The 21,394-nt window shown below is 42.7% G+C and overlaps 1 protein-coding gene across 4 annotated transcripts in view; it reads left to right on the top strand.

Moving 5' to 3' along the window:
* The window catches only part of SHANK2 (SH3 and multiple ankyrin repeat domains 2), a 2,937,835-nt gene that overhangs the window by 870,740 nt on the left and 2,045,701 nt on the right, over positions 1-21,394 (top strand). For all 4 annotated transcript variants that reach the window (XM_085643560.1, XM_085643562.1, XM_085643561.1 and 1 more), the window contains one exon: positions 26-254. In XM_085643560.1, coding sequence (XP_085499686.1) covers positions 51-254 — 204 coding nt within the window. In that variant the 5' untranslated portion in view covers positions 26-50. The remainder of the gene's footprint in view (positions 1-25; positions 255-21,394) is intronic.

Raw genomic sequence — 21,394 nt, 5'->3', positions numbered from 1 at the left:
CACCCTTGATTTCTTGTCTTCATAGAGGTCCCTAGAGCGTCAAGCTGAACATGCCCCGTAGTCCAACCTCAAGTGAAGATGAAATGGCACAAAGTTTTTCAGACTACTCTGTGGAATCCGAGTCCGACAGCTCCAAAGAAGAAACCATCTACGACACTATCAGGGCAACTGCAGAGAAACCCACCAGCAGAATGGAGGACATCCAGACCAACACCATGGTCGTAAGAGTCATCATCCCGGATCTCCAGCAAACAGTAAGCTGAAGATTGCGCAAACTGTGTTTACTATAGAGATGAGCTCTCCAAATGGAGGATACGTTTGGATGTATAATGATGTTGATTGTAACTAAAGAAAACACTTAAATGGACCATATCTCTCCCTCTTCACCTGACTGAGGATTGTGTGCACTTGGGGTGATATCAGGTGTGGGTGAGGCTCACAGTAGAGGAGCATTCACCACGCTCACCTTTGTCTGTTACTCCTATCAACCTCAGCCATACTGAATCCATGATAGCTATGGGCATCCTGGGAGAATGTCGCCATGCCGGGTAGCACGGGGCTCATCTGTTCAATTTGTAGCCTCATTAAATGCAGGTGTTGCCCTTTAAAAACAAGTCTTTCATGGGTTCCGTTTTTGTGTATGTTTGATTGACTTAGTGGTAGTTTCATTACACATATTACTTTGGAAGTATGAGAAAACAAATATGTCTCGCGCCCCTGGATGCCATGAGCACATTTGCCAATTGCAGTATGCCTCAGGATGCTGTTTTCAGAGTGACGTTTGAGATAATGCTGCTCCAATATGCTGCAATAAATGCAATATTTATTTAACCATGTGACAATTGTAGAGAAAGAACCAATCGGCAGTGAGCCTTATTATGACTTTGCGGGGGCGGGGTGCTATGCTAGCTACCACACCGCCAACGCCATAATGAGACCGTGGCGGTGAGGGTACTAGTAATATGCTTGGAGGTTCCGCAGCGGCCCTGCCAGCATATTACCAGCCTTACACCGCTGCAAAACCGCCAGGGATCCTGGATCCCGGTCGGTAGCAGTGGTTCTGTGGTGGTCCAACCGCCATAGTCAAAATATGGTGGGTGGACCGCCACTTTGGCGGTCCACAGACCGGTGTCACGATTACGGCGGTCCAATGGACCACCGTAGTTATAATAAGACCCAGTAACTTGTTGCACCCTCGCCCATTCATATTCATGTCATCTTTGCAGAATAAATGTCATGCTTTGGGTCTAATAACGGTTTATATGTATACAATTCAATTAAATCTTCAGATATTTCCACTTGAGGTAACTGTGCAAGTGTACCGAATTTTGCTGAAAATTAAAATATTCCGTGCGAGCTGGCTATACGGTTTTGTATTTGACATATGTTCTGTACCATATCTAATATCAATTGGAATCACCTCTCTGTGTCTGTGTGATGTGCTAGTGTGCCGAGACTTTAGAATGGTTAAACAACAAAGCTCATGTCTTAGACACAGTACACTAAACTGGTTCAGATAATTGTGTGCATAGTTCACTCTCGACTCCCTCTAAATCACTGCCTCTTTGTTGAGTCATTCAAAAATAAAGTGCCACTTTCTGTCCAGTGCACTGATGGTATTGCATCAAGACAACACCTGCCTGCTGGCAACTGAAATGGGAACACCCACACCATCCTGTCAAGTCTTTGATCTTATAAAACACACCCTAAGGAATATCGGAGCACCTTACCAGCATCATCCCACCGTTGCTGTAACACAAATAAATAATGATGGTGATATAAGACGTTCCCTAAAATAAACCACACTATGACTACAAGAGGGAGTTGGTTCTATAGAGACAGTGGAAGGCTTCTATAAATATTCAGCTAGAGAAGGCGAGTTCTTGCTCTGCAGTTCCTCCTTTGTAATGTTTACTGGAGACTTGTATTTGAAAAGCAATGCTGACACTGGACCATGACCAGTGCAACCCTGCTGTGACTGGAGCAGAGCTTTGAATAGCAATGGCCATTCAAAAGGGCCGCCTGTGTTTGGTGATGGTTTCATCCTGAGAATGTGATATGCTGTTGACTGTAAATTGGGGAAATTAATGGAATTACTGTTGTGCCTCAGTGTTTGGTGCTCAGTGAGTCGGAGGTTGAGTTAACGGCTGTTATTTTCCAGAGAAAATGTGAAGGAGTTCTATTCAGATGCATTCACAGGAACATGTGGAAATTTGAGGAGATTTAAACATATAAATTGTATAAACAAACTACTAAATTCATTGTTGTGTGAGCTACAAAGAGGAGTCGTATCACAATGACCAGTCTGCTGGCGGCGATTGAAACTGTTGTAGGATCAGATTGGCGTGAGCCATCGGTGATACATTCAAGCCAACCGACTTGGTAAGAATATGTGTCGACTTCAAAGATAGCCATCGAGCCACATGAGATGAAAGGCGCCCACTGCCTAATATTAATGTTATCCTGAAGACTCTTGGTAAAGCAGATTGTTACCCACTACAGATCTGTGCTCAGGATTTACCGACTGCATTGGAAGAGGAGGCATTGCTTTTTGTGTCTTTTTGGTAGTACAGTGGGTGCATTTTGCTTTACTGGAATGCTGCTTGGATTAACATCTGCATCAATATTTTCCAGCATGTCATAGATAATTTGTTTGCTGCTGCAGAGGGTATTTTATGTTTCTAAGGTGACATTTTAGTGAGCGCTGAGACGAAGGGGCCCATGATGAATTGTTGGATCATGGGTTGGCAAGAAGCACTCCTCATTCAAGATGAGAGGGGTTTGCGGCACACCGTGACGAATGAATGAATCAACAGATAAGCTGGTGCATGCCAGCAAGCAAGGAGCCCTTGAGATCGCTCTTCGGCCTTCTGGAATATTATGCCAACTTTATACCTTGTCTTTCAGACAGAATGCATGAGATGTTTGGGCTTTTCAATAAGGCGATAGAATAGTCATGGGATGCCAAATGTCAAGACTACTTTGAAGGAATACAAAACACTATACATCATGCTTACACTGGATAGCATGGGATTGACATCAAGGGTCATTTGTTCTTAACTATCAATGTAAATAGAAAGTGTTTGGGAGAGAATACGATGAGCACAGGATGACGTGGAAAGCGGTATGGAGGTTTTTCATTTAGCTATTTATTTTCCAACTGAAAATAAGCACCCTGGGTCAATATTTTATCTAGGATGGTATAAGCCATTTATTACTCTCCTGGAAGAGCTATGTTTCTGTGGAGTCAAGTGTCAAACAAGCATGCAGTCTCTGCTGCTTTGGGTATAGGAAAGGGCAAATGAAGATGATGGCGAGGCCCTAAGATGTTTGACCTGGAACACGTCGGCAAGAAAAAATAATTATGAAATGTATGCAGCCCTCTCTACCCTGACTAGTGTGACTCACTACTGATGAGAACTCACATGTGATGACCTCAGCCTCCAAGACAAGATGTGTCCGGGATACGTTTGGGCTGCGCTCTCAGATTAAGAGGGCGGCGTGAGTCACAGTTCCCGAATGTAAAGTCATTTTATTGAGAAATGCTGAGTGTTGAGATAACACTTTCCTTTACATATTATACATCCGCCCACTGGGTACTCGCACATTTGGAGATCTAATTAACAGAACTGTTGAATAAATGTCTCTGCCCAGACACAGTTGTCAAGTCTATAGTTGGTATTCCACTCTATGTACGCATTGCTCTCAACATTGGCAGTGGTGACAGATGGCTGTTGTTAATCAGTTGGAAAATAAGAATCGCCATTGTGGTAGTACTTGCCTGTGATGGATACTGTAGGAAAGTGGATTATTATTTTGGGGTGGATAAGTGTCCACCTCCAAGAATAAACCCATTACCTTCCAAATGTCATTTAAATTCAATCAACATACCTCTGCTCAGTCCCTCGTAAAGTGGCACAAAGCAGTCAGACCAAAATCAAAGTCGATGTGTACATTATTTAAGCTGTGCTTGGACAGTAGAACAAGCCTCACCTAACACAATAGAACTACACAATCAATTTTAAAATAAAGAGATAGATGATATGACTAAAATACGACAAAAACAACAAAATCTAAAAAGGGGAACTGGAGACTTGAATTTTTAAACAATTAAAGTGAAAAAAGCCAAGAAAAAAGTGCCCAATGTCAATCAAAGGTTGTGATGAACTGGGGCCAAGGTACAATTTCAGGCTAACTGTGATGGGGCCCCGGGTTGGATCCAGCAAGTGGATTGGTACAAGTGAAAGTCTAAAAATCAAAAAGTTCGAAAAGTTTCTAAGACCCACTTCAAAAGGGGACTCAGTTACTTTCTTTGAATTTTTTCCAAATTCCTACTAAGTCTTAATGCAGAGAGGGACTTTGCCACTTTTTGAGAAGACAAATACTCTCTGCATGGATGCTGCTGAAACAGCTGTGGAACCACTGTGCAGATACCGGAAGCAGGTTGGTCCCCCGGCTCTCTGGAATGTTGAGGTTTCCCGTTGAAAACTTTCCAAGTCTCAACTCAGAATGGGAACGAGTCTTTTTTTTCAGGGTTACAGACATCTCTCAATGAGACGGAGCTGAAATCCACATGGACAATGTGGAACTGCCGATCTGATATTTTTTCCAGCATGTACTAGACTTGCCAAATGAAGCAAAATAAACTGTGTGAGAAAAGAATGGGGCCATGGAGGCCACCGGGTCCTCATGTCGAGAAGTACATAAAAGGCACTTACTTTTGCCCACACCGCCAAACCCACTGCTCCCAAAAACAGTAAAAAGCTTGCTGAGGCTGGCGCCGATCCTCAGGAGTAGCAGTATCCCAATGTTAGAGTGCAGATTTACCACTCAGCAATTGCCCCCAAAAAAATGAAAACTGGGGGTGACCACCCAACACGGGGCCACTTTGCAACACACATACTATGCAATCTGCTAAATTTTGTGGAAAGAGTTAATCGCCTATCAGAAAGGAAAGAGCCTGAAACATATAATGACCTAACACTTAATTGGAAATCTGCATTGTACAAAACTCAGCTGTAAGAAAATCCCTCCTTTTATGTGGGCACTCCATTTTTGGTAAACTGATGCTTCTGGCTTTATTACTCTGCACAGTTGGGGCACTGTTGTCCAGATTCATGTGCATATGCTCTGATGTCTCAAACATGGCAGAGTTGGCCCACACTTCATTTCCACATGTAACTTTGCAGTAAGGCCGTAGTATATGATGGAGGGAAACATGCAGGAGGCATAGGAAGGAAAATGTTCAGCTCTACAATGCCAGGTACATTGTTTGGGTCACGAATGGAAAGAAATAAAGCATCCTAGAAAAAGCTTTCTACCAATAATGGGCATACAAAGAAATGTTGCCTACTGTGCAAGGTATCCCTCAGATGGTTATCACTTTGTGTCTTTTACAAAGCTTGTCTCTATCCTGCAGGGATGTTGTAGCTACATAAGCAAGCATGGTGGAATAGTCTTGTGTACATAGACCTCTGTGAAAGCCACAAAGTGAAAACCATATGATGGCTCCTACCTAACATAGTGGACAACCGTGCTTTGTATACCCACCATACCTACTTTTGTGGGGGGGGGGGTCACTCTCTGCTACCTGGAGCTTTCTCTAGGCTACTTTAATTCTTCCCATTGATTACCCAAACAGTGTACCTGACCTTGTAGAGCTCATCAGCATTTTTCTTCAGTATAGAAACTAAAGCAGAAGGTAAAGCTGTTTACCAGGCCTAACACATTTCATGTATCCAACCATGCGCCTCCGTAGGTCTAGTCCCTTCTCCCAAGGTTCTTGCTGCATTAGATACTTTTGCATTATGATATATTTACTCCATAAAAATGGATCAATCTTACTAAAATGGCAGAGAGTAAAATGTAAATCCAGTACTTGTATAGCGCACAAATCACCCCCGAAGGGGTATCTCGGTGCTGGGGGCCGTTGGGAAGATTAAGCGAGCTATTGCCCAGAGTCGCATGGTGCTGGGCAGACCCCTGCCGCCGGAGCCAGGGATCGAACCGTGATCCTCAGCGTCCAGTGTCAGTCGCCCTGGCCGCAGCGCCACACCTCTCCTCCTCTAGTAAACGGTGAACATAACACATTCTCATGTGAGGACACTTATACACTTCCAAAGGGTCCGCATAATACAGCTAGTATGGGATTTAGAGACACTGCACTATTGTTAGGTGTGTTTAATCTAAGTTGCTTGCATTGATGAATACAACATTTAGCCAACATATGTTTCATAGGAACAACCACTTCCTCAGTGCTTCAAAAAGTCTGTGCATCGGTAGAATCTCAATCGATATAAATAGCCTTTGCTTAGCATCCTGCACATCCATAATAAGCATGATCAAAAGTGGATGTACCTCACATTCTTTCTCTTTTACTGCTTTATTGCTTTAGTGGTTAAATATTTATATTCATCTAATACCTCTTGGAAAAGAGTCTTGAATTTTGCCAATTCCCTTGACTATGAAGTGCGCATGACCAGCGTCCCATTGCCTACAAGGCTACAAGAGGCAAAGATTAAATATTAGCAGATAGAGCATAAAACCTTAGGGAGGTGCCATGGGGAACTACAAAAAGAGGAATCTGTAGGATTCCATCAGTATGAACTGATGTCTACCTACACAATGGAGGCAACCCAACCCATGACAGTAGTGGTAGATGCGCGTGTTGGTAGAAATGTTTGGAAAGCCCTCCAAGCCAAATCCTGCTGACAGGTCAAGAGAAGCTGACAAACATCCCCACCGTCTGCAGTTCTGAGCTTACCTTTGGCAGGCTGGATAATATTTACTTCCTGCCGCAGCCAGGTGCGCTGAAGTGGTAGAACTGGAGTAGCCGGTGGCTCTGCATCCGGATGGTAGCAGCTTTTCCAGGATCTCGTCCATGTACAGGAAATGCTGATGAGACGTTAGCTGGAGAGTACACCTGGATCAGAGCTTGAACTCTTTTGGATAGATTTCTTATGCCGGGGTTGTGTGCCAAAAAGAAATGCACGTTCGTTAGTCCAAAATGTGCCCATTTAGAAGCGTGACTAGCTTTGGCAGCACTGAAGCAGCTTTCAGACTTGGATGAAATATGAGCTGAGAACATGCAATAAATAAACAATAATGTGATTGACAGCTTCCTAGACACCACAGTACATTCTAAACAGAGCTGTGCTGCCTCCCAGGGACTATCAGAACCCTGAAAATAGATGTCTTTAATGTAGTCATGCATAATGAGACACAGATCAGAGTGTATAATTGAACACAAAAGACAGCTCACTCTTGCTTATTATCTAAACAGATGCTGTACAGTAAGTGATCAGCAATGAGCTATCTTCAAGCCAGAGCAAAGAATGCTTTCACTGTGGGACTCACAGCTGTTTCCTCCCCATCCTTCACTAGTTTCTATCTCACAGTATCGACAAAAAAACAGGTAAAATGAGGCATCTATTTACCACACAAAAAATATCCTTGATGCGCTCTACGTTAGATAATCATTTAAAAGCGACGTAGTTTTTATTTGTTTATTAATTTATTTATTTAGGAGTTTTATGTAGTGCTGGCAAGACCCTTAGGGTGTTAGAGCGCTTTACAGCAGTACATGCTCACATCAAAATAATGAGTAAAATCAGGACAATTCAGTCGAATCAGATCAAATCAATGGTTGAGCACGAGGGAGGAAAAGTAACCGGGAAGGGGTATAGGTGGAGTAGAGATACTATCTTGTTCGACAGTTAAAGACCTGCTCATTGAGGTGCCGGTTGAGGAGGTGGTCCTTTAGCTGTCTCTTGAAGCTCAAAAAAGAGGTGTCTGTTCTGATATGTATTGGTATGGAGTTCCTGATTTTAGGAGCGTTGCTTGAGAAGGAGTGTGCCAGGGTTTTTTGTTTGTGTGCTTTAGGAAGGAGCAGGGTGTTTGAGCTTCGGAGGTTTCTCGTCTGACCTGCCTTTCTGAGTTTAGAGGTGAGGTAATTTGGGTTTCCAGTGTGGAGGGTTTGGGGAGACACAAGCAGTATTGACGCTGTTGCAAGCTTATCTCGGGAGCCATTTTAGTTTGTTCAGGGCCTGGGAGAAGTGGTCATATTTTTTGATTCATGTGACCATTTTGTCTGCCACATTGAGAGTGGTTCTAAGGAGTGCAGGGTGGGATTCAGCAGTGCCTGTGAGGGTGGCATTCCAGTCGTCCAAACTAGACCGCACCAGAGCTTGTGTGGCTGATTTAAGATAATTCAGTGGGAGGTAAGATTTGATTTTCTTAAAAAGTTCCAGGTTGTAGAAGGCACTTTTTGCATTATTCTTTATATGAACTTTCATGATCAGTTTGGGTTCCAGCATGATTTCTAGAGATTTGACGGAGTCAGCTAGTCTTAGAGTTCAGTTAAGAGCTTCTATTGAGATTACACATTATTGCATTTGGGGGAGGGGGCTGCTCTGTCCTTGTTATGAGCAGAATTTCTATTTTATCTTGGTTGTGAGATAGCCAGTGTTGGACTTCTTTGAGGGTGGCATTTAACTGTTGTATGTTTTCTAGTAACAACATTTTCATGTAGAGCTGGGTGTCTTCTGCGTATAGATGGAAGGACGGATTTTTGCTTGGTTGATGATGATGGTGAGGGGCTCCTTGTAGCTATTAAACAGTGTAGTCGAGAGAAGAGAGCCTTGGCGGACACCCTGGGTCATTGTCGTTGTGTCAGAAATCTGATTGCTTTTTTTTATTTATTGGGAGCGGTTATGTAGAAAAGATGTGAACCCATGTAGGACCATCCCATTCACACTGATCCTTTTTTGGAGGGAATCCAAGAGAAGCTTGTGGTCTAACATGTCAAAGGCCGCCTTCCAAAATAGCTGTCTCCATTATGCATCCTTTTCTGACGCCAGATTGGTGAGGGTCCAGGAGATTGTTGTTATCGATTTGTTGGTTACGTTGTGAGAAAACATACCTCTCTAGAGTTTTGGATAGGAAGGGCAGATTAGAATTTAGTCCGAAGTTATTGAGGTCATTCTAATCTGCTCCCTGTTTTTTAAAAAGTGGCATGTCTTGACCGAGTTTGAGACAGTCCGGCATCACCTCAGTCAACAGGGAGCTGTTCATAATCTAAGTGCATGGTTGAGTTTCTTTGCCAGGGAGGCTGGGAGGGGTTCTCAAGGTGGGGGGAAGGGTTTGGATGAAGCCAGCAGGACAGATATGTCTGCCTCTGAGAGTGGGTTGAATTTCTTCCAGCTACTTTGGTGTATGTTGGATCCCTTGATTCGATTATACTCCTTGTTGGTGATTGTTGCTGGGGCGTCTGTGGAGTGAGAGGCTTGGTTAGTATCTTCATTACTGAGAGGGGGTTCTCATTGGATAACTGTTTGTGATCATCAAGGAAGAGCTCGATTTTCATGATTTTATCATTGAAGAAGTTGGCAAATTTGTCACACTATTCTTTGGATATCCAAGGGTTTTTTGAGGATAACTTAGAGGTTTGTTATTTGATGATGTTGAAGAGCTCTTTTGGGTTGTTTTTAGCCTTATCTAGAGTGTTGCGGAAGAAGGAGGCTTTTTCATTCATGATGTGTTTTTTATATTTCCTGCATTCCCTCCTGAGTTGGTGCAGGTGGGCTGTGGATGGAATTGGTTGCCAGAGTCTTCCAGCTGCTCAGATCTGTCTTCTTTCAGTGTTGAGGTCTTTATTGAACCAGGATCTCAAGGGAATGTTTCTCATCTTTTTAAGTTTCATGGGGTACTTGGTCTGGGATGGAGGACATCGTTGAGTTGTAGTGGGTGGTGAATTTAGTTGTTGAGAGGTTCTCTGATGAGGGGGCTAGTAGTGCTGCCATTCTTTCTTCAAGGTTCATTAGAGGAACTTGTCCTATGTTTCTCATCCATTGGAGGTTTTTTTGCAAACAAGTTGGGTGTGGGAGAAACTTTATTGATGTGAAACAAAATGATGTGGTGGTCCGGCCAGTCGATGGGGAGGATACAGTCAATAGTTTGTGTTTCTTCATAAGCTTTGATAGCATCTAAGGTTGTGCCCTTGCTGTGGGTTGGACCTTTGCAATGCTGGGTGAGGTTTTTACTGAGTAAGAGATCATTGAAAATTGGATTAGAGTATTGCGTTTACCGGAGATTGTATAGGATGATATTATTGGTTTGTGAGAGTAAGTAGTGTGTGGTTAAAATTTCTAGGTGTTCACCAAAGGAAAGTACGTTTGCTGGTGGGTGCAATAGAAGGCGACAGTTCATTGTTATGTTATCTTTCATCCTTCTAGTGGTGCTGATGTTTTCAAATGTATTATAGGTGAAAGTGTCTGTTTCACCCAAATTGATGTCGTTCTTGAGGATAATAGCGATGCCTCAACCGTAGTGATCCTTTCTGTCTTTGTTGATTGAAAACCCCGGTGGGGCTAGCATGTCCAAGATCGGGTATGAGAATTAACTTAGCCATGCTTCCGTAATGAATAAGATGTCAATATCGTGGTTCAGGATGATTTCTGCTCATTCTCTTGTATACTAGGTTGCAGATCTGCAGTTTATAAGCATGCATTTGGACTCGCATCCGTTCCCAGGATTTTGGGGGAGGGATTCAAGGGGATATTGTTGAGGTGTGTTGGTGGCCTCGTCGTTTTCTTCGGTGTAGGGTTTCTCCCTAGTTATGTGATAACCTGGATTTTAGAGGAGGCGTTGTGACTATTCGATGCCAGTTTGTAAGATTTGACTAGCTCCACCACCTTGCTCAGAGACATTGTGGCAGTTTTTCTTTTAGGCCTCTGAGCGTTGTTGTTAAGAGGTGTTTTGATCCAACTACATGACTGTTGCATGTAGGGGGGTGAGGGTGATGGGTAGTATTAGTAGATGTGTTTAGGTTCATTGAGATATTGTTGAGACCATGTAATATGTTTTCTAATTGATTTTCTATGCAGGTGAGCCGCTCATTTAGCTTGAACAAGGGTATTTGCTTTATTGAGGAGGGGGTGTGGTGAATTGCTTCATGTTGTATGGGGTAAGGCTGTCTAGAGTCTGAATTGGGTAATCACTTCATGTTGTACGGGGCAGGGCTGTCCAGAGTCTCCGTATTTTCTCTAAGCTAGCAATGTGGACATGCAGGGCAAAACACACATTTTGACTTTAAACCAGTTTTAAGAAAAAAGTCATATGTTTGTAAGTCTTGAAACCCACCACAGGGCAGAGACCTACCAATAGCTTTGAGAGTCATTCCAGCATCCGAGTTAATGAATAGCTTAGGCATGAACTGGCTGCACATCGCCCAGCAGGAAACTGGGGGCTTTTTGGAGCATGAAAGGGGGCAGGAGTACACACCATTCCACCCTGGTCAGGTGGAGTAATGGAAACATTACTTTCTAAGAATGAATCGGCTCTACACTAAATACCAAACAGGTAATTGTGCCAATTGTTTTTCAGATTTTTGGTGCAAAAGTGCTACAGCTGGCAAAATGTGCAACTTTTGAAAGTTTTAGGGTTCGGTTTGTCTTGCTTACTGTATCATTACACAATATTTCCCACTCTTCTCCGGTGTATATGTAAAGATGGAGATAAAATCATGGCTTTAAAGGGGTGTTTAGTTTCTGCTCATGACACCAACAGGCCTTAATAAGGTTGCACTGTTCCATGCAACATTTCCCAATTTGATTTGTTGCAACTGTTTTTACTACACTGTTTTTGTTGATATGTACACTACTCTATTACCCATTCGGTAAATGTCCATAAGCAAATTAGCAATAAATAATCTATAAACAATATGGAATACTACAAGAAAGGTGGCAGAAAACAGATCTATGGCTCACCATGCATGAAGCTACACCTAAAAGCTCCTACACCCTACTTTCAAACAAGCAAAGAAGAACCGAATGCCAGATGATACAAACATATAAAGTGCATGATGCAAATGGAAAGACCATATTCTTCACAAGGGAAGGACCAATACGCAAACTGTACTCTGCAACCAAATGGACGTTCCCTCTGTCTTACACATCAAAGCCAGCAATATTGTAAAACGCATTGATCTGGTTCCACACCATAGCAAACTCCATACAGGGAGGAATACACTGGTAATCCAACCCACTTTGACTCCGAGCAGAAGACAAGTATGTAAAATGATAACTCGAAGTAACTGGAATTCTTAAAAGTGGCGGCGCCAAAGCAAGACGGTTGCTTACCATTGATTGTTTCAAAAGGGCACTAAGTTTTGGGTAAGGACCCGGTGGAAGGAGTACCTAAGGAGGAACAACAAATAGAAAAATGGGATCTAGACTAGTGGGATCTCGTGTTCTTTATATGCCATCTCTGCGGTCCTTCACCGTCAGCCCTAAATTGTGCGTAGGTACCTGTCAAGCGCAACCAAATAACCATGGGGGTGGTGGGGGTGCTTGTGCGAAACACTTTTTTGGCACTATTTGCATTTAAAACTTGAAAAACTCATATTTCCAGAAACCCTTATTTGATGTTAGTTGTTTCAGTGCAATTTCGTTCATTAGAATATCTGTATTTTTATAAACTGGATTGGGATTTTTAATGTATTGTGTAGTTAACTTTTGAACTAGTCAGGTACTTCTAAATGCTTTGCACATTTTCTCAATTTAAGTCTGTCTTTTCTGTTCCATATTTATTAGAGGTGGAGGTCAGATTCATTACTGACACCTATACTGGTTCTAGCAAGAATAGTGCCAATGTTTACTTGTGGTGGACTGCCATCCACCCCAACTAAACATCCACTTTCTCATAATATAGATATACCTGAGCTAAATAAATACATCCTGCAACACAGAGGTGTACTCATTTAGCACTGCTTCACAAACTGCATTTAATTGAACTCACATACTACAAAATGGAGCTCACAAAGCTACTGCTGCACACCACTGTCTCTACTATCTTTTCTGGGCCAAAGTCTTGGTAGCAGAAATCTGTGCACATGTAAATATACTACTTTGTAGTAAATGTGGGAGGGACCAGAGGAGTTATTAGTAAATGGGGACTAACTACTCAAAATTGCACTGGTACATATTCTATTGTCAAAAGAAGTTTGGCATTCCTCACTGATTTGTTTTGGACCAGGATTTGGCTTTAAGTCACAATTTATTTTTTAATACATCTCTGCAACCTACCTCCTGTGTAGTCAGCCTTTACCTTCTTTAATATAGAGTTATGCTGGAACCCTAAACTTTTGTGATTTGTAAACAGAGCACCAAATAACTTTCAACAAGCACTATCACCTCCGGGGCGTATGAAATGTACAGACTTTGGACCGAGATGTGTATTCTCACTAACTTTATGTTGCATGTGAGCATGATGTTATCAGTGATGTCATCAGTGGTCATCAATGATACCCTTAGAAATGTCATCAGTGATGTCATCAGTAATGTAATTTAACATGCCATGATTGATGTAATATATGAGGTCGTAATAAATGCGTGGCTGAGGTGCACATTATAGTTAGCTTATTAAACTATATCTGGTTAATTTCAATGTTTTTTTGTTTTTTAAATATTCAATTTTTGATCATATTTCAACTTTAGTTTTTTGCAGTGAATATCTAGTTTTTTTAATGCATGCTAAGATATGACTTCCACACATAACTATAAGGTTGACCCAACCATTGCGCTTTTCTGTGAAACAAAAATATTTCTATGTATGTATGATATACACACATGCACATATATTACACAGCGGCAGTTACTGTACTGTGTAGCTAAAATTAGGTCAGAGGTTGCACATGAAGTGCATGTTATGCTTTTCTAATAACGTTGGTGCTGTTAGACTAATCTTCTTGAAACTTTTTTTTTTATGTTGATATTCTTGAAAATGTTGGGGTGACCCTTCAAGCAGGGGCCAGAAAAGAAGGAGAGTGGGTTCCAAAACCTTTTTTCTCATGCAATTACCATAGATAATTTTAAACAGCACTGCAGCCAAAACAGATGAACAAAATTACACCAAACGTGGCTGAAAACTAGAGCTTTACCCAGAAGCATGACTTTTGCATTTTGGTGTAAATCTGTTCAGTAGTTTTGAGAAATTAAGGTTCACAATGTATAGATATATTGATGATTCGGCTAAAAATAAAAAAATTCAAGCTTTCTGAAAGGGATTCTTTTGGAGCAAACTGACTTGTGGACATGGTCCCTTGTCTTCAAAATGTTTTTAAAACAGGACATAAGGGGTCAGGGTAGGGATACCCTGACACCCACTCACCCCAGCCATTGATTTTTTGTAATTGTTAAAATAAAAGGGTGTCCATTTTCATCTAAATACCCAGCCAGGGCCAGCATGGGGGCGGTGGGTGCGTTTTGATTTTTTTCAGATATATTAAAGTAGGGAGGGGTCATGTGTGTCTCTCTTCCTGAGCCACTGTGGACTGAAGCAAATATGGTGCCCCACGGACCCAAACCGCATGGACATAAATGATGCTACTGTATTTTTTCCCAGGGCAGGGGACGTTGGATTGCTCCAGAGTACATCAGAAGCAGAAAGTTTGCTGCCATTAGGCGGGACCAACTAGAAGTGTTATGTATATATGATATATATATATATATGGTTTCTGTCCTTTGTTATCTGGGAGATTATAGATAAGCTGTCATTTCTCTTCTTGGTTTTCCAATTGTTTTACTCACGAAAAGGTGGGGTTGAAGGTAGGGGTGGGAAGAATGTTTTATTTCGCCAGCGGAATTGGTGGTATTTTGACTACTCCCTGTTACTCTTTAATGCTGAGTTCTGGACACATCCCACCAATCGCCACAAGGCTGAATTTTTCACCTGTGAGGCTTCAGAAAATATGAACTGGCGAGCGAGATTTGGCGTCCCCTAGCATGATTTTCAAATGCGAGCGGTCAGAGGGCTGCCTCTCGAGTAGATATTCTCCTCAAGCATCAAAATTAGCTTTAACCGCCCAATGCTGGAGCCATTCACGTGACTTTTGACTGCTGCTTGCGCCTCCAGCACTAAATTGCAGCGAGAGCTGCATATTTTTCACCTGTTGGTGGAATTCTGCGGAATCTCGCATAGTTTTTATATAACTCCATGGAGTTTCATGGAGTAAAACTTTACGAGTTGTACCCACCCCTAGTTGAAAGTCAATGTTATTGCAAGCCTTGTTTACCTTGCTGTTCATGCTTACTATCAATTCTTGAGGCTTGATGCAAAGGGATGAATGCAAACCTCATATGCAGACTCTTTAAGGGTGCCGTTCCATCCAGCTTCTGTTGTTTCAACGCAAGTTACTGGCCTTTTCTAGGCCAAGCAGAATGCTAGCATATAATTTATTTATTTATGTATTTATTTAAGTAGGTGGATTCTTAGGTCATCATATGCAGTGGTCAGCTTACTACAAGGTGCAGCATTTCAGTTATAAGTGCTTATTGAAACTGTTTTCCAATTCTTGAGATGGGGCAGGACAGGGACACATATCTGGTAAGCTAGGCGGGGTCTACATGATGTGACACCACTTAGACATGCTCCAGATACAAGGTAGGAAGCTAAGGGTGCAAGTGTCTGGTATACCCTGAATGTAGCCTTGTTTGGCTGGTCAGTGTCTCACTTTGCTGTCTACTGGGACAACGAATAAGCTCCTCATATGTATATATATGAATTCCTAAGCAGAACATTAATATTGTGCAACATTTTGTGGCTATTTGAATGTTTGTTTCCTTTTCGTACCAGTTTGTTATGTCATTTCTTATTTTCAGTCAGTTCACTGCATTATTTTTATCTTTTTTTTCTTTCCTTAACCTTTTGTTACAACATGCTGTTTGCCTCAGTAGGAATTATTCTGAAGAATCTTATAGAATATTTAATATCTGAATCTCATATTTCTGAAGAATTTGTTTGTCAATAGTTATTGTGAAGATATACATGGAGAAAACTGGGCTGGACCACTCCTCTTGGCCCCACTTAACACCAAACTCATCTGTGTACGGTATATTTTGGAGACTTAGTTTATTCCTTACCTTTTCTTTCTCACTCACCAGATGACCACGGGCAAGAGGAAAGATAACCTAACAAGGAATGCTCAGAGCAATGCAGATGCAACAACTGCTTCAATTACTAGCTATCTCACCACAGTTATGAGCAGAAATAATACTGACAATGGTCGCGTCGAGGAAAGGATTGAGGCAGCAATTCCGCAGCTGAACCACTCCTTCAATGAGAATCTAATAAAATGCGAATGCCTAGAAATGGTGCATGGGGTGGCGGTGCTGCCTTATTAGGAAATGAATATCTTGACCCCAATCATAAAAGAGCCACTAAACTTTGCATCTCACTTGAACCTTTGAGTGCTGTCACTGGTGGCTACATGGTGTTGCCTACTTACCCCTCCACCCAAAGGGGAAAAGAAAAGAGATACCAGATCAGAATGGAATGGAAGAGTGCTATGACGGCCCTGTATCCATTCATGGCATCAACTCACACAAGAAACAACAGAGAAGGAGCAAGTTAAAAGACCTGACAGACTTACAGAGCAGGATGAAGGAGCATTACACCAACTGTTTTGCAAAGTTTTAGGAGACAACTACTACTGTATGGAGATTCTAGGCAAATTAAATAGCCTGGATGGCAAACTGACACTTTAAACAAAATTAATAGAGTGAGATAATTTACCCAACTAATTGCAAAACACCCAGACATTAGATTTGTGGCCGATTAACCTGGTACAACAAGGCATAGATGCATCACTGGCCAAGAATGCCCGTGCCCCTCTAAGAGTACAAGCACAAGCCAGAGATTGCAGCTGAGTTCAAATCAACAGCTGCTACAAGGCAATCAAGCAGGCAACTCCACCTCCTCGCACATATCCGAAAACTCATTGATCAAAAATGTACCAAGTAGGAAGTAAGGACCATCCCCAGCCGCCCGCAGATTGTACCCATATATTATTGTCTTGGAGGATGCACCTTTTATGGTTTCAACTAAGAGACAGGAAGGGTTTGTTCAAAAAATAAAACAACAAAAGGGTTCATTGGCTCAAGATATATTCGGGGTGGACACAGGACTTCTTTGGGGAAGGATTGCGTGGACTGGCAACAGCCCTAAAATGTACCGTGGGTGACTGTGTGATGATCAGTGTTAAAATACATTTCATTATAAGCAGCTTGTTACAAAGATTATGATGTTTGGCCAATTCACCCAGTAGAGTCAAGGTTCATCCCAGAGGTTATTACTACTGATGAAGGGACGCTTCAAGGCCTATACCATGTATAGTCAAGAAACGTCTATGAATCGTTTGAGACGCTGGAAGGATTAGGCTGACTCCTGTCTTTAGGCGCCACACAATCTGTCTGCCACTGGCCAATTGAACTTAGACATCGCCATGAAACCATATGAACCCCTGCTCACTCGAGGAGCTTTTTTCCAATCACTGATCTAGACTGCTCTCCTGGATTATTTCAAGAATACGATCTAAAGTGGACAACCCTGATTGGCTGGCCTTCAGTAATGATTTTGACATAATTTGTCATCAAGAAATGTGGCCGATGGGCGACTTATCCGTGGATGGTTATAGACCTTGTAGTGCTCAGTGACGCCATCCACTGCGAGCAGAGCTAAAGCGGGGCTAGCTACATTTGTTTTGGTAAACCTAGCTGACCTTGTCATCAAATCAATTAGGTGAACCGTTTATTTCCAAATGCTTCTATTAAAAATGTCAATGTACCCTTGATTAATTTTCGCTATAACTATTTGGTGATAAATCTACCCCAGCAATTGACGAACTCGATAATGTAATGTTAATGTGAGCTTTAAGGGGAAATGTAAAAAGCAGGCTGTAATGGGTGGGTAGGAAATGGCAACATTCCTTTATGTAGCTGAAACCGGACTGATTGAGAATCTTGACCGGACTACAACAAGGGTGCGTTTTAGCACCCGTTCTTTTTAATTGATATATTGCCAGTGGCGTAATGAAAGTTGAAGGGGCCCCCCTGCAAGGTACACAGAGGGCCCCTCGCTCCGGATTTAATCTGGAGCTCTCCGTGTGAGTACAGTGCTGAGGGGGCCCCCTGCAGCTCGGGCCCCCCGCACTGCAGGGGATGTGGGGGCCTGTGTTACGCCCCTGTATATTGCAGACCTATCCTTCGTGTTAGACAGACAGGCATCTCACGCATGAGCCTTGGCGGCCATCCATAGTCAAACATCTTGTACTCAGATGACTTGTTGCTGCTAAGTAGCTCCAGGATAGGCTTGCAGAGATTACCGGATTGTTTGGGATTATATGCAGAGAACAACTATTTGGTGATAAACTGTAAGAAGATGAAAGTCATTACGCTTAACCTTTGTATGTATGTATGTATGTATGTATAAAATGTATAAAGTGCAGGAATCACCCCGTAGGGGTATCTCCACGCTAACATAAAGAACAGAGCAGACTGACATAGGTTTACGAAGCTCAGATCTTAAATAATTCCGTCTTCAGGAGTTTTCTGAAGCGCATAAAGCTAGAGCATTTCCGAAGCTCCTCTGGCAGGGAATTCCAGTGTTTAGAGGCCAGGAAAGCAACTGTTTTACTTCCAGTTGGACTTTTCTTAAAACGTGGAACCACCAGCAATCCTTTGTTTTCTGACCTAAGATACCTTTTTGGGCGATACAACTTAAATTTATCTGCCATATAACTAGGACATTTGCCAAAGACGGCTCTATGAGCAAAGCAACAGAGCTTAAACTTTATTCTCTGGCGAATAGGAAGCCAATGAAGCGACTTCAGAAGTGGCCCAGAGGTGGTGCGAGGTGGTTTATTAAGGACTAAGCGTGCGGCCACATTTTGAACAACCTGTAATCTGTGGGGCCACACTTCTGGATAGAATCCTGACAAAGACCTATAAACAAGCATTTCGGTTAACTCGAAGGAAGTATAGAAAAGCTTGAGCTGGGTGGCCAATGGAGTTTAAATACACCTGGCCAAGTATTTAATTACTAGGAGTATCAAAGAGAGTGCTACCTACTCCCTGGAAATCAAGCAGAAACAATGAGCGGCTGTGACTTGGTGATCTTCCAACACAGGACTTTATACCGAAGTGAAAGGAAGAAGGTCAAAGGGGGGACCAGAAATGTTGCTTATTTCACCAGATAGATTAAACGCTGCAGCAGGTTATTTGCATTTACCCTGCTCTCGGCCACCAGTGGAGAACCATGTTAAAGAACGAATTTAATGCACTAGGGATAAGGCCTTGAAGATCCGCAGTAATGATGTCATCAGACCCAAGGAATACAATGCTTACCATCTGACTGGGGCAATATCTGGAGAGTTTTAAATCCCTCGCCAAAGTGAATTCTCAGATCAATATGGGGCCAAGGTGGACGGTCTAGAAAGGCGTCACCAAGGATCTGTGGAACCGACCCACGTCATGGTGGGCTGCTAGGGTAAATACGTGCATATTGATTCCTTCTCCCGCAGTGTTGGATACCTGTCCTAATACCTCCAAATATCCCCACATGACCACATGCCTGCACTGTTGCGCTTTAGGTGTAATTTTGTACATAGCAAAGGGTGTTGTTAATCTAACACTTGTGTGTGGCCATTATGGGATGCAGGTAGAATCAGGGCGTATTGGCTTTCCATCTAATATTGACTCCTGATCAACTATGGAAAAACCCTGCACAGATGCACTTCACGCGTTATTTTGACCGTAGCGGTAATATGTAATGAGTAGCCGTTAGATGCTCTTTGTGTACATAGACCTCCCATGATTGGTTGTCCCTCTCTCCTTCTGTTTTACTAATTTATTTTCAATGTTAATTGTATAATAGTTGGTTTTTAATGACTAATAACACACGTATTGATTGTATAAGGACTATAACCTGCTTACTCCATTAGTATGAACATGAGGAGAGTAAGAGCAGACCTGCGGAGGTACAGCTCACTGAGTATTTAAAAAACAAAGGCGTCAGACTAAAATGGGGCAAAATCAATTCAGGACAATTTTTATATAATGTTTTAAAAACAAATACATAGTTACTTGGGGTATCTGTGACTCCTAATGCAGACTCCCCGTGTTCTGCGTGGGTTATTTTAACTCTGTGTGAACCTCCATATCCTCAAAGTTTAAAGAACAGAAAGTCACGTGGCGCGAGCAGCGGTGCCAGTGGGTGAATACAGCACGCTCCATGGCACACAAGCAGCTTAGATGAGCTCTTGAAACACACCTAGGGTCCCAGAATGCTATACATCTTACAGGCAGATTTATAAGAAAGCTATAGCTGTAAGGAGGGAAGATATTAGACTCAAGGCTTGTGAGTATCTGGAAGCAGCAGGGAAGGCAAAAGATAGCTGGGCTTTTTGGAGGGTGGTTAATCTTTCATTTTTTACAGGCTGCGATCACCCCCCCCCCCCCCCCCCCCACCTCAGGTGGAGTGCTTCATCCCCGCTGCTGTTTGGGTTGCTCACTCTACCAAAGTCTTCACTATTCAACCCTGGCCGTCCCATAATTGATCCTCTCAATCAAGATGTTGAATCATTCGATAATATAATCTCCTTTCTCTTGATTTGTACAATAGATATAAAGGGAGTTATCCTGGCTGCCAAGAACAGTCAGGCTTGGAAAGCCACACCCCGTACACAGTCCCCATGTACGTGTTCAAGAGAGAACAGCCCCATGTTGGCCCCAGTATTAACTACGTTGATCAGAGAAGCTAGACTTGGTTCCACTCCAGCATCATGGACGGAAGCAGTCATAGTGCCCATCTTTAAAGAAGGGGGTAGAAATGTGCTCAAATGTTACCGTCCAATCTCTTTATTGGTTTACACCACGAAAACTCTGGGTAGAATACTCCTCACAAACCTGGAGTCATGGGCAGAGGAAAACACCATCTTTTCTAAAGTAAAGTCTGTGTTCCGTCAGGGCCCGGGAACTGTAGAGCAATGTTTCATTTTCTGCCTCTTCATTGGGAAGTGTATCAAAGCAGGGAGAGGAGCCATTTAAATGGCATTTATGACACAGTGAATTCTAAAATGGGGACCTTATGGAAAATATGGGTGTGCAAAAGGCACTAGTCATTGTGCTGAAACGTAAACAATGGAAAGCATCAGCTAAAGTTTGGTATAGGCCAAATAGAGGATGTTCTATCCCAGTGGCAGCCGACACAAACAAAAAGTGGTGAGGCATGGAGGGGTGCATGGGGGCAGTGGGGGTTTTAAGGCCAAAGGTGGAGTAGGGGGTTAATAATAAAGAAAATAAACCTTACCTGAAGCTGCCGGCCACCTCGTGCTTCGGTATTCCTCTGATTCCTGGTCACAGCAGACACTGGGACGGCATCAAAGACTCCCTGTGCAATCCCCACGCTGCTCTCATGCTACTACCAAGCATGAGAGCAGCGCATGGATTGGCCTGAGCGGGCTGGATTAATGCTCGTTCAGGCACATGGAGTCTGTACGGTTTCTGTAACCCAGTTTTTCAAATACAGTTGGGATGGAAGAGGTGTGGTGCCGTGGCCAGGG

This window comes from Triturus cristatus, chromosome 3_1 (genome assembly GCF_964204655.1).
Source record: "Triturus cristatus chromosome 3_1, aTriCri1.1, whole genome shotgun sequence".
Taxonomy (NCBI): Eukaryota; Metazoa; Chordata; class Amphibia; order Caudata; family Salamandridae; genus Triturus; species Triturus cristatus.
This window is presented reverse-complemented; position numbering and strand designations above follow the sequence as displayed.